Genomic DNA, 12,111 nt, shown 5'->3' on the forward strand with positions numbered 1-12,111 from the left:
TTTTGGTCTCTCACATTAGTCATCATAATTCTCTTGTTGGTTAACGTTTGGTGCTGTTATATAGTAGGTATACCAGAGGTAGGGTAGGCTCATGTTGGGATAGTTGACCAACGATGATTCAATCCAATTCCCCCTTTTTTCGGGCTAATTCAACCCAACGTCTTCTGATTATTGCACAAGTTATAAATTGGTCCTTTAGATTTAGTAATGTTCAAATTGAATTCTCAGAATATTTGTATTGTATCAATCATGTTTTATTATTAGTCTAGCCGTCAATTCAGGTATTATATTTAAACCATTAGATTAGATCATCGAATTTAAACTCCATTAAACAGGAGGAAAACCATTAGATTATTATTAGTTCCATTCATGATCATTGATTTAAACCCCGTTTAAAATAAGAAAAAACCATTGGATTCAACTTTTTTTGCTTTTAATATTGAGCACTGTCCTAACATGTTAATGATCATCTTTTTAATTTAAGTGTTGACTCGTAAAGGGAAGACTTTGTTCGAATCTAAAATGATTAATCTTCAAGAATCGTAAAATAGACATAAAAAATACTTTAATCAAAATTTATTTATCTTTCTACCAGAAATGTACATGTTGTAAAAGCATATCCCTACCACGAAAGTAAAATAGCCTAAAATACCAAAGCAAATGCTTCTGGCTCAAGTGTGGTTAAGAACATGGAACACCTCAAAGTTGTGAGTCGGGCCTGTTTCACCAGGAATCCGGCCCGGCACCTAGACCTCAAAGCATCTTTCATGGAGACTACTCTTCTCTATTACTATATGTCAAATAACATTCAAGTTGATGATACATATTTGAAGGTTACAGGTTCATAATGGTGCAGTTTTCAACTGGACTTAATTAAATATAAGGTTAAGGTATATAAATATTCCACTCACTTGAATTATGTGGGATCAAGTTTAATGTTATAATAATAAGGAAAGGTCTCTGCTTTTCCTTTCACTTGAGATTGCATGAATCTAGCCTAAATCTTTTAAATGGGTTTTTCTTTTCTTTTTCTAAATGAAATTTGGTTAGATGTAGATTGGTTCTTGTTGATTTTCTCGGCACCCAAACAGTCAAAATGCAGAGCATTATTCGAGCTACATTTTTTTTCCATTTGTTGGAAACATTATCGACGACCAAATGAAAGAAAAAGGAACCGGTGGCTGCAGCTGATAAGATCAAGACAGTTTTAGGTACAAATATCTTAGGATATTTGGTAATAATCACGGGAGATTTTCGTAAAGTGACCAAATTGTGGTCATCATCATTTTCATGGATGCCCTCCTTCCCCACGTAACTGAAAGCTGAGTCAAATATCTTGTGCATCAAGCAACTTTTTTTGCTAATATGTCAAAAGCTTGCCACTCCAGAAAAGTCAAAGCTTTGAACTTTATAAGTTCATCTTCAATTTTGGCTCCTTGAAACTATGGAGCCATCCAGGTTCTCTCATTAGCTCTTTGAATTTCTACTCTCTTTTTTTTTTTTTAAAGTTTGTATGGATACCCTTTTCCAAGATTTACCTGGTTCCATGTATGGGTTCAAATTTGATCACGGCTCAGTGCCAATGCCAGTGTATGCAAATCACAACCTTGATAATGGTCTAAAGAGAGTCCCATTGATTCATCTTCATCATCACCATCATCAGGCATGAGTTCAGATAGTCCTTTCCCTAATGAAATGCTTAAATACTTAAACCAGATGTTAATGGAGGAAGACCTTGAAGAAAAGACTTGCATGTTGCAGGATTGCTTAGCTCTACAAGCTGCTGAAAGATCCTTCTATGAAGTCCTCTGCCACAATTATCCGATTCCGGCTGGTCTAAATCATTATTACCCAGATGATGATTGTAATAGCAGTAAAGGTGAATTCAACTCATTTTGTACTCAAACTTCTCTTATTGATTCTCTTGAAAGAACCTCTTTGTTTCTGGATTTACGAAGAGGAACCATTGAACGGCTTGGTGAAGGTAGTATATCACCATCTGTTGATGTAGATAAGGTGAGGGGAAGGAAAATTTATCAGCGTGAGGATGTGGAAGAAGGTAGGATCAATAAGCAATTGGCTCTTTCTCTTGACGATTCAGAGCAGACAGAGATGTTCCACGATGTATTGCTTTGTAAAGGTGAAAATGAAGACTCTCCAAAGTGTTCTCTTATTGGCAACTCAGCGCAGCACAGGCAGATAAAACGGTCTAATGGCCGGAGGAAGAAAAACGAAAAGAAAAGTGAAGCAGTGGATTTATGGAGTCTACTTAATGTGCACAATCGGTAGCAGTCAATGACCAAAGGACTGCTAATGAGATGCTGAAACTGATAAGGCAACACTCGTCTGAGTTCGGAGATGGAACCCAAAGATCGGCACATTACTTTGCTAATGCCCTTACAACACGTTTGGCTGGCATGGGGGCGCCATTGTATGCACATCTGCTAAGCAACAGGACATCAGCTGCTGATGCCTTAAAAGCTTATGGAGTGTATGTTTTAGCTTGCCCCTTTAAGAAGATGTCTAATTTCTATGCAAATAAAAGGATAATGGAATTGGCCGAAAAGGCAACCACACTCTACATCATTGATTTTGGCATTTGCTACGGGTTTCAATGGCCTTGTCTCATCCAACTCCTCTCGGCACAGACTGGTGGACCTTCCAAGCTTCGTATTACAGGTTCGAGTTCCCACAACCAGGTTTCTGACCTGCAGAAAGGGTGGAAGAGACAGGGCGTTGATTGAAAAGGTATTGTGAGAGGTTCAATGTCCTATTCAAGTGCAATGTGATAGCAAAGAAATGGGAAACCATCCAACTTGAGGAACTGAAGATTACTAAAGATGAAGTGGTGGTTGTTAACTGCATGCATAGGCTAAAGAACCTCCCACACAGTGTCACCAACCAGTGCGAGGGAGACCGTTTTGAAACTGATCAGAAGCATCAATCCCGAATTCATCCATGGGGTCGCAAATGGGACATACAACGCTCCGTTCTTCTTCTCAAGGTTCCGCAAGGCACTGTTCCATTTCTCAGCTCAGTTTGATATATTTGAAGCTACTGTTGCCCAGGATGATCCACAAAGGATGATGTTTGAGAAGGAAATACATGGGAGGGACATTATGAACCTCGTTGCATGCGAGGGTACTGAGAGAGTTGAAAGACCAGAAACGTACAAGCAATGGCAGGTTCGGACCCTGAGGACAGGGTTCAAGCAGGTTCCATTGAATCAAGAGCTCGTGAAGAAAGTAATGGACATGGTCCAATCTAGTTATCATAGGGACTTTGTTGTGGATGTCGATGGCCATTGGATGTTACAGGGATGGAAAGGGAGAATTATTTATGCACTTTCATGTTGGAAACCTGTCAAGAACTAACTAGGGTCTAACAGATATTCATTTCCTAGAACAATGTTTTCATATATTAAAAGATCAAATCCTATTTCAATCGAAATACAAGTGTTCTAATAAAAAGTTCAAATATCGTAACTATTACGACCCCACTCTACATGTTACAAAAGAGTGGTGAAAACACACCAAATATAGATTTATAATATAAGAGCTAAAGCTAAGCTATAACTGTTGTCTCGGCAGGTACCTCCCTGGAATGCAGAATGTTGTCAACCTTCTCATCTGCTGCTTCCCAAAGCTCTGGCAATGCTTGCCTGATATTGTGAATGCTCTCTAATGCATAATCCGCACTGTCAGTTTCTTGAGAAGTTCCCACCTATACCAGTACCATTGGAACCCAGTGAGTAAAACCTATAATGCTTGGACTTGGGTGCGAGTGTAGGATAAGGACATAGTTAGATATTCAGTGGCTTACCCATACGGTATGAAGGCCCATACTTTTACCAGTCTGAATATTTCGGATGCTGTCATCAAAGAACAACTGCAATACAAGACATTGTAACATTTGATGGAAGTTATTCAAATTCAGATCACTTCAAAAGTTTATAGGTATCATCGATTTACCGTTTTCTGGGGGTTGATGTTGGCCATCTCAAAAACTTGTTCATATGCTTTTTCAAGTGGTTTGCACACAACTTTAGGACTTGGAAGTTCAAGCAGGGAATCAGGACAAGTAATGCATGTATAGTAGTCGAAAATTTCAGTGTTAGAATCATCAGCCGAAGAATCATCTTCGTTTTTGGGATTCAGGGTCTCAAAGCATATAATCCCTTCAAAACAATCCTCCAACCCCAACCTGTTAAGCACTATGTCAGCATGGTTCTTATCCGCATTCGTGAAAATCTGTATTATACCAACACCATAACATTAATAGTCACAAGGGATCTCCTAAAAATGATCATCACAAATGGCGATTCATAAAGAAGAATTTGGATTCTTACAACTTTCCGAATAGGCAGGCTATGCAAGAGAGTCTTCAAAAAAGGGTCTGGTTTTAGCAATTCATAAGGCAATCTCCCATGAACAAAGCTGTAAGAAAGGGAATACGTTAGAAACTTATACCATACATAGAATCATATCATCAGAACAAAAACATTAATGGGAAGAAAGATAAGTACTCATGAAATTCATTGCAATCGAAGTTGTAGCCAATAGCCTGGAGAAAAAGGACAAGCAATGTCACCCCTTAAATGAATTCGAGATTCATAAAAGAATGTGATGATAGCCTTTACCTTTAAACCAGCCATTGTTGTGCCATATTGCTTGTATAAAGAAACACATAATTCAGGAACTTTTTCCTCCTCCATTTCAAGCTTTTTAATCATATATTCTATAAAATGGCATCCACACAAAAAAAAAAAGTTACGAATTTCAAGCTTAAGCTAACAATTTCTCAACGAAATATTACAAAAAAATACCTTGAATGTTCTTGGTAACTTCCCTGGATAATCCAGAAGTCAGAGGGTAAAGAGTGTCATCTAAATCTGTACTTATTTTTTTCATTTAATACAAAGGTTAGATTTTAAAAATTTTACATTTTGATACAATTAAAAGATGAATGTTGATTAAAGAAAGATGAAAACTTTACCAAATAAAAGACATTCATATTTTGAATCAATGCCCCGATTGATCTGATCTTCATACTCCATCTTTTTCTTTAAACTTCAAAAAGTGTTACCCAAAGGATTATTAGAGACAGACAAAGATTTCATTGTCATTATTGTCTTTAAATATCCAGAGACATTAACACATTACACATTTTATGTAAAAATAAACGCAGATAAAACAAAACCCATAATCGACATGAAATAATAATAAAAACTTTGGAAAAAAAAGAGACAAAAAATGAAGAACATAACAAGTAAAGAATCGAACATTACCAGAACCAAAGTGATCAAACAATGTAAGGGAAAAAAAACCTTGTTGTTTCCTTTAATGAAAGACCAAAGGAAAGTGGGGGGAAAGGGAGAAGTAGAGGAAAGGAAGGGATTTAAATAAGGAGCGAAAGAGACGATTAAAAGGAGCGGTTTTTGGAGAATGGCAAAGGAGAAGGGATTCGGTAAGTACGGAGATGACATGGTCCAATCAAAATGCGACACGTGACTTACTTTTCTTTGATCCGTCATAAACGGAAGATGCGTTCATGGCGATACGTGTTAATGAATAGTAGTATAGTTTGCCATATAAATTACCAATGACGACCCTTTTTAAGATTTTCTTTTAAAAAGTTTATTTTACTCTAAATTTATATATTATTATATTTTTCATATTTTATAAATTACTTAAAAACCAAAAAACCTATAAGTTTAAAATTTTCAAAGTTGCTGGTTTATTCTTAACGAAATTTTAATAAATATATTTCATATCAATTTTTAGAAAAATATGTATTTGATAAGATTATTTGTTGTATAAATTGTTTTGAGATATTAAAATTATTGATTGAGCTGTTATCACGGGTCAATCAAGGTACAAGTTCAGTTAATATATTTTTATACAAAAATATATTATATTATTATAAGAATATTTTTATTTTTTTCATATATTTTATATAAAATAAATAAAAATTCACACATAAAATTTGAACTAGACAAACTGATATAACAAATCATATCAACTTTATTAAAAAAAACTTATTTATATTATTGTAAATATGTATTTTTATGAATAATCCGATAAATAACTATCTAATAAAGTCCAATTATGAAGGATGGGATCCCAAAGAATAGTCCATTTCCCTAAAATATTTCCTTTTTTAAAAAAATGGAGAAATTTTTAAAAGCTTAGGTCACAGACGAATCCACTACCTAAGATGTGTCTACATGAAACAAATAGTCTGTTCTAACGTGGCAACAAAATATAGCACGATAATGTCGGAAATATTGAATACCCCAGACAATTACCAGAAAAACAAATAATGTACTTAATTATCATAATTATAAGATAAATTTTAACGACCTTAAATGTAGGAGGAATGAAGCAAGAAAATTTTGTTGTCCTGCTTCTCTTATTTTTATTGGTGTGGGGATAAAATAAATTTACGATAAATTAATAAAAATTTCAATGTGTGTATCAATATCATTTTTTTAAGATTCTATTTGTCTCTACTTATATTATGGCGAGCAAAAGAGTTACTAGCAAATGAACATCGAGAATACAATAAAATCTAATAATTATCTACATTTTGCACTGATGGAAACATCCACTGAGTGGAGCATAGCAAAGATATTAATTTTTATATTTTTGTGTGTCATACAAAATATTATTCTGATTAAACTTTGGCTTTTCCAACACTTTAGAAAAAAAATCCTAATATCGCCTGAGCAAGCTTTAACTCAAATTACATCGTTGCTATCTCAACCTAATATTTTTAAAAAATTTAAAGGTTTGAAAAAAAAATGGTAACAAGAAATAAAAGCTTCAATTATAAGCTAATAGTAGTATATATGTTGTGTAGCATAATTCGTCTATCTATCCGCAATTGATCAGCAACCTGTAAAGGGGAAACATGAAATATTCTCGAGCCTATAGTAGAACCTTTCATCAAACCAGCTAAAATATTGGCAGTCGAACTTACCTCTCTGGATACTTGTTTAAAGAGTATTCTCCAATCATACTTATATAATTCTTGGATTCGCATAATCAAATCTCTATTAAAATGTCCACGAACTTAAACATAGGAAAAGAAAATTGAAAATTATTTATTTTTTTAGAGTCGTAATTATTTAATTTTAAGGGCCGCAATTTATGCATAGAAAGAAATCATCAAAAATCAAATCCAAAGATTTAGTCAAAAAGATAATGAAAAAACGAGGTGGGGTCATCGTTTTGAAAAAAGCAAGGCGTGAAGTGAAGACTCAAAAGTTTCGGCTAATGACTTTTAAATAAATAAAGGGTAAAATTATCATAAAAGTATTGCATTTTAATTTTCTATTAAAAATGAGTAAATTAATTTTTATATATTAAATTAAAGAGTAAATTGGTTATTCTATTAAAAATTTCATCAAATTTTACTGTTAAAAAGCGGTAGTTGTATGTTAACTTGAAGTACACACCGCACACTATGTGTAACTATCTAGTTATTTTGTCGATCATGTCAATTTTTAATAATAAAAATAGATAAAAATTTTAATAAAATGAACCAATTTTTTCGTTAATTTGACGTTATTTTTTGAATAAACGAGGTAAAATGCAATTTAACTCTTAATAAAGAAAACTTTCATGGGACTTTTATCGGGTGATATACATGTTAGCACTAAAAATTTAATAATATAATATAAAGTTTTAAAGATGTGGTTTATATTTAAAAAAAAGTTTTCTTAATATTTTATAGTCATTGATTAGCATTTTTTTATTTTAAATAAGACTTGATTAAAATTAAAATTAAAACAATAAATACAATTAATGAATTATTATTGCTTAATTCAAAACAAAATTACATTAATTCTCCCTATACATTTTTCATTAAGCTTTAGACCCCTTTAAAATTTTCGTGGATTCTCATTAAACTTTTAATTAAATTAGTTCAAAATTTTGAAAATCCTCTTTAAATTCTTAAATTATATAATAATAAAAAAACTACGAACTCAATATAAATATCCACTTTTGTTCCATGAGCGGATCCAATTTTAAGTTTATTGAAATGAGTTATTTTGTGCATTATAATGATAAATTCTTATCATGGTTATTTAAATGTATATCGTTTATAATTAAGGATAAATCTTAAATTTATACATAAATTTTGGTCTAATGTGCAATTTGATATATGAACTTTGAATTAGTGCAATTGAATACATGAAATTTGAATCGTGGTTCACGTGTATAAATAAAACTTTGATTTTAATTCAATTGTATACATTTAAATAAATAAATACATACTTTTATTTTCATATTAGATTAGTATAACTGTTTGTGAATGTAATATATAAACATAAAATAGTGATAATTTGATAATGTTGTTAGTGATTTGTGAAAATTAAATCAAATTAAAAATTCATATATAAAATCATACCAAATTAAAGTTCATGTACAACATTATACATTGAATCTAAGTTATATATATTATAATAAATGTCGATAATGGCGGTAGAACAATCGCAAAACAATAAGAAAAGAAAAATAAAAACACACAGATTTTTACGTGGAAGCCCTTTCGGGAAAAAACCACGAACAGAGGAGAATAAATTCACTAATGTTGAAAAACGAATGATACAAAAAAGAGTGTCAACTACATCTATTTAAGGGTTTTTCAACCCTATTCTAATCAAAGTCAAATAGTAGAAGTATAGTTCTATACATATTAAACTTGTGCGGTATTGGGTCTACGACCCTCGACCTTGTCATTGAATTTATTTCTTCAACAAGTAAAGATTTTCGAGTCACATAATCTCTAATAATATATAAATTTGATGTTTATATATATAACTAAATTTAAAAAAAAAAAGTAAATTAAATTGTACCTTTCACGTGGCTTAACCATAAGCATTAAAAGCAGCAAATAAGTGGGGGGACATGAAAATATCTCTTATCTTTTCCTCTATATATGGGTTTTGTTCAGCACTTTGCTTTTACGAGTAAACTAATTTTTCTTTAAGCTCAAGCAAATTAAAATTATTGCTGACATAATTTTTGAAGTAAAAAAAAAAGTTTTCTGCTATAAAATAAAAAATTTATAAACATTTAAGTTTTAAATTTATTGGACTAATTTTAATATAATTGAGTGAATTCATTAGTCCAAAATAGAAATATTTTCATTTAGACCTTTTAAATTTTTTAACTTTTAAATTAGTAAAAATAAAACTACACTTTGATCCCTTAAAAATGATAAAAATTTGATTTAATCCTTTAAAAATTATAAATATATAGGCTATTAAAATAGTAAAATTATATTTTTACTATTGTAAAATTTACAATTTAATTTTGACCCCTAAATTTTTTCTAATTTTGCCTCTGGAATTCATGAAATTAACTAACAATATTAAATTTAAGAATTTCTATTTTATTATAATTATTGTTATGGTAGCTCATGATTATAGTTTAAAACCTATGATAATTGAAACACATACCAAATTTAACACCTCAGAAATTAGAGGTGTTTATAAGTTAGATTTAAACATGATATTAACATATTTTATATTTGTTTAAGTCTAGTTCGGTTCAAAATATGAGTCTAAAAATTTGTTAGAGATTGTCCATATTTGTAAATAGCAACCCAAACTCATTTTAGATTTGCCCGTATATTTTTTTAATTAAAAAATATATTTACATTTTTTAATATTTAATAGATCATTTATTATAAATATATATAGAGAAATCTTAGCAATTTTTAATATTTGAATTATAGCATCATATATTATTATAAATTTTAGTTTCTGTGATATAAATTATATAATATATAAATGTAAAAACGGGTTAGGCTCAAACCTTGAATGTTCGAGCTTGAGCTTGATTTACATTTTAAACAAACCTAATTTTTTTTACTCAAGCATACTTTTCGAGCTCAACATTTTTTTTCAAATTCATACGGACTCAAAAACGGATAACCTGACTCATGAATAATTCTACTCAAAATTTATATTATATTCGCTAGATCGTAAAAACTCGAATTCTATATACAGGGACTCAATATATATATACACAAATTTAGAGATTAGAAAATAGGTATTTTGTTCCATAGTTGTGGCCAGTCTACTTAAGTAGCATCGTCTATATTTATATCCTTATGTCATTCCCGACGACCTTCTTTTATTATTACTATTATTATTATTTAGAGATAATATAAAAAAAATTTTGCTTTGAATTTGAAAATCGGGTCTAAATTGGTACTTATAATTTTTATTAATCTATTTTTTATTTTTGAATTTAAAAAATATAAAAATTTGTTAAAGTGCCACATCATCATTTAAAAATTAAAAAATGTATATAAATTTTTAGGTGATAACGTCATACAATCTTAGAGTGTTACATACAATATTCTAAAAATTAGACTAGTAGTTGAATTGGTCACACCACTGATTCTCGATTCAATCGGTTTAATCAGTTAATTTCATGAAAATTTTTAAAAATAAAAAATATTAAACCAGTTCAACTATTGGTTTTTTACCCCAAATTCTAATTTTTATCAGTTTCGAGTAGTTTCCGATTCAATCTCTTTGTTTGAATCAGTATAACGTTCGATTCTCGATCCAACCGGTTCGACCGACCAATCTAGTCCTATTCCAAGAACATTGGTCTCATCTAATTTGGACAAAATTCAAGTTCAATGACTAAAATAAATTTGGTTACCAAGTTTAAGTACCAAAAATGAAAAAAATATGTAAATATAAAAATAAATTTAATTACCAAGTTAGGGACCAAAAGTATATCATCCCATTCAACTTATAACTGGTGACAAAAATGGGATATGATATGTTGATATAACAAAATATAAGCAGAGTTTGAGTTGCCTTGTCCTATAAGGCAGGTAAATTAGGTTTTAGTTTTAGGTTTGGCTGGATATCCCATTTGCTCCATGGAAAATTCCGACTGAAGATAGAAACAAAGCATTTAGGTCACTTTTTCTCGTCAATGCGTCTTAAATTAGTAAACGATTTTAGTTTGTATAGTTGAAATCAATGATTGACACGTGGATCCTTAAACCCTAAACCCTAAACGATTTTAATCGAGGATCGACCTAATCATTGTTATTTGGATAATAAAGATTGATATAGTCTTTAACTCGATTGACATGTGTATTGTTGTTAATACAGAAGAACGTGAGTTCAAGTGCGTTAAAATGAATTATCCACTTATTTATAGACTGAAAAAAGATTATGAGTGATTTGAAGTACTATATAAAAAAAACAAATATAATAATGTAATATTAAACCAATATTTTCTAGCATTTGTTTCAACGACAAAGTTTAATGGTGTTAATGAAAAGAATATTTTTATTTAAACAAAATATTTATTGATATTAAATATTTTATAATTAAATTTAAATAATATTACATTTTTGTAAATTTCTACTTATTGGTAGCAGCGGTGTAGTAGATTGAATGGGGCAGGAAAGTAGGTAATGCTGCCCCAACTGCCCTAAATGCTATAGAGTCTAAACATATATACAATAAGATAAAATCTTATTAATAATGGAAAGGCTTTGGACCGTCTTAATTTGAGGTTAGATATTATGAGGGTTTGAAATTTCATGTTGGTTCAACTTAGATCGAATTTAGATGAATGTTTTCTTTTATTATTTTAGATTTAGTCATAACGACGTGACATTTTATAGTATACTAGATATCTAACCGGTTTTTTTAACATTCAAATGATTTAATTAGTGAACTTTTTATAATACGAGAGACTAAAATAATAATAAAAATTAAACCCAATATGAGAAAAATGATTTGACTTACTAATTTTATTAACTGTCTATTTAAAAGTGTTTGATAAAACTTAACTGATAGCTGAAATTGATATGTATAAAATGACAAATAAGGGCATGACACATTTTATTGTAAATGTTTTTTTACAATACTTTAGTATTTATTTAATAAAATATTCATTATGAAAATTAATTAGTAAATAATTTTGAAAATTTAAATAAATAAAATTTTTAAGTTACTTATCTACAAATACTAACATTGTGGAATTTGATAAATATTAATAGTGTACTAATATAATTGTAAACTATATTGTAAGTGATTATTATGTCTTATTTTTAGTATGT

At 30.3% G+C, this 12,111-nt stretch overlaps 1 protein-coding gene and 1 pseudogene across 1 annotated transcript; one reads left to right on the top strand and one right to left on the bottom strand.

Annotated features, from left to right (window-relative positions):
• Positions 1-957: 957 nt before the first annotated feature.
• Positions 958-3,374, top strand: LOC107932457 (scarecrow-like protein 14; annotated as a pseudogene).
• On the bottom strand, positions 3,364-5,428 carry LOC107932460 (uncharacterized protein C24B11.05). Its single transcript, XM_016864448.2, has 9 exons — positions 5,288-5,428; positions 4,996-5,069; positions 4,826-4,891; positions 4,640-4,737; positions 4,526-4,563; positions 4,349-4,436; positions 3,972-4,250; positions 3,823-3,888; positions 3,364-3,723 (listed from the first exon to the last, which is right to left on the bottom strand). Exons 2-9 carry the CDS (start codon positions 5,054-5,056, stop codon positions 3,565-3,567), a joined length of 855 nt encoding a protein of 284 aa, XP_016719937.2. The 5' UTR covers positions 5,057-5,069; positions 5,288-5,428; the 3' UTR covers positions 3,364-3,564.
• Between the last annotated feature and the right edge of the window lie 6,683 nt (positions 5,429-12,111).

Source organism: Gossypium hirsutum, chromosome D08 (assembly GCF_007990345.1).
Source record: "Gossypium hirsutum isolate 1008001.06 chromosome D08, Gossypium_hirsutum_v2.1, whole genome shotgun sequence".
Taxonomy (NCBI): domain Eukaryota; kingdom Viridiplantae; phylum Streptophyta; class Magnoliopsida; order Malvales; family Malvaceae; genus Gossypium; species Gossypium hirsutum.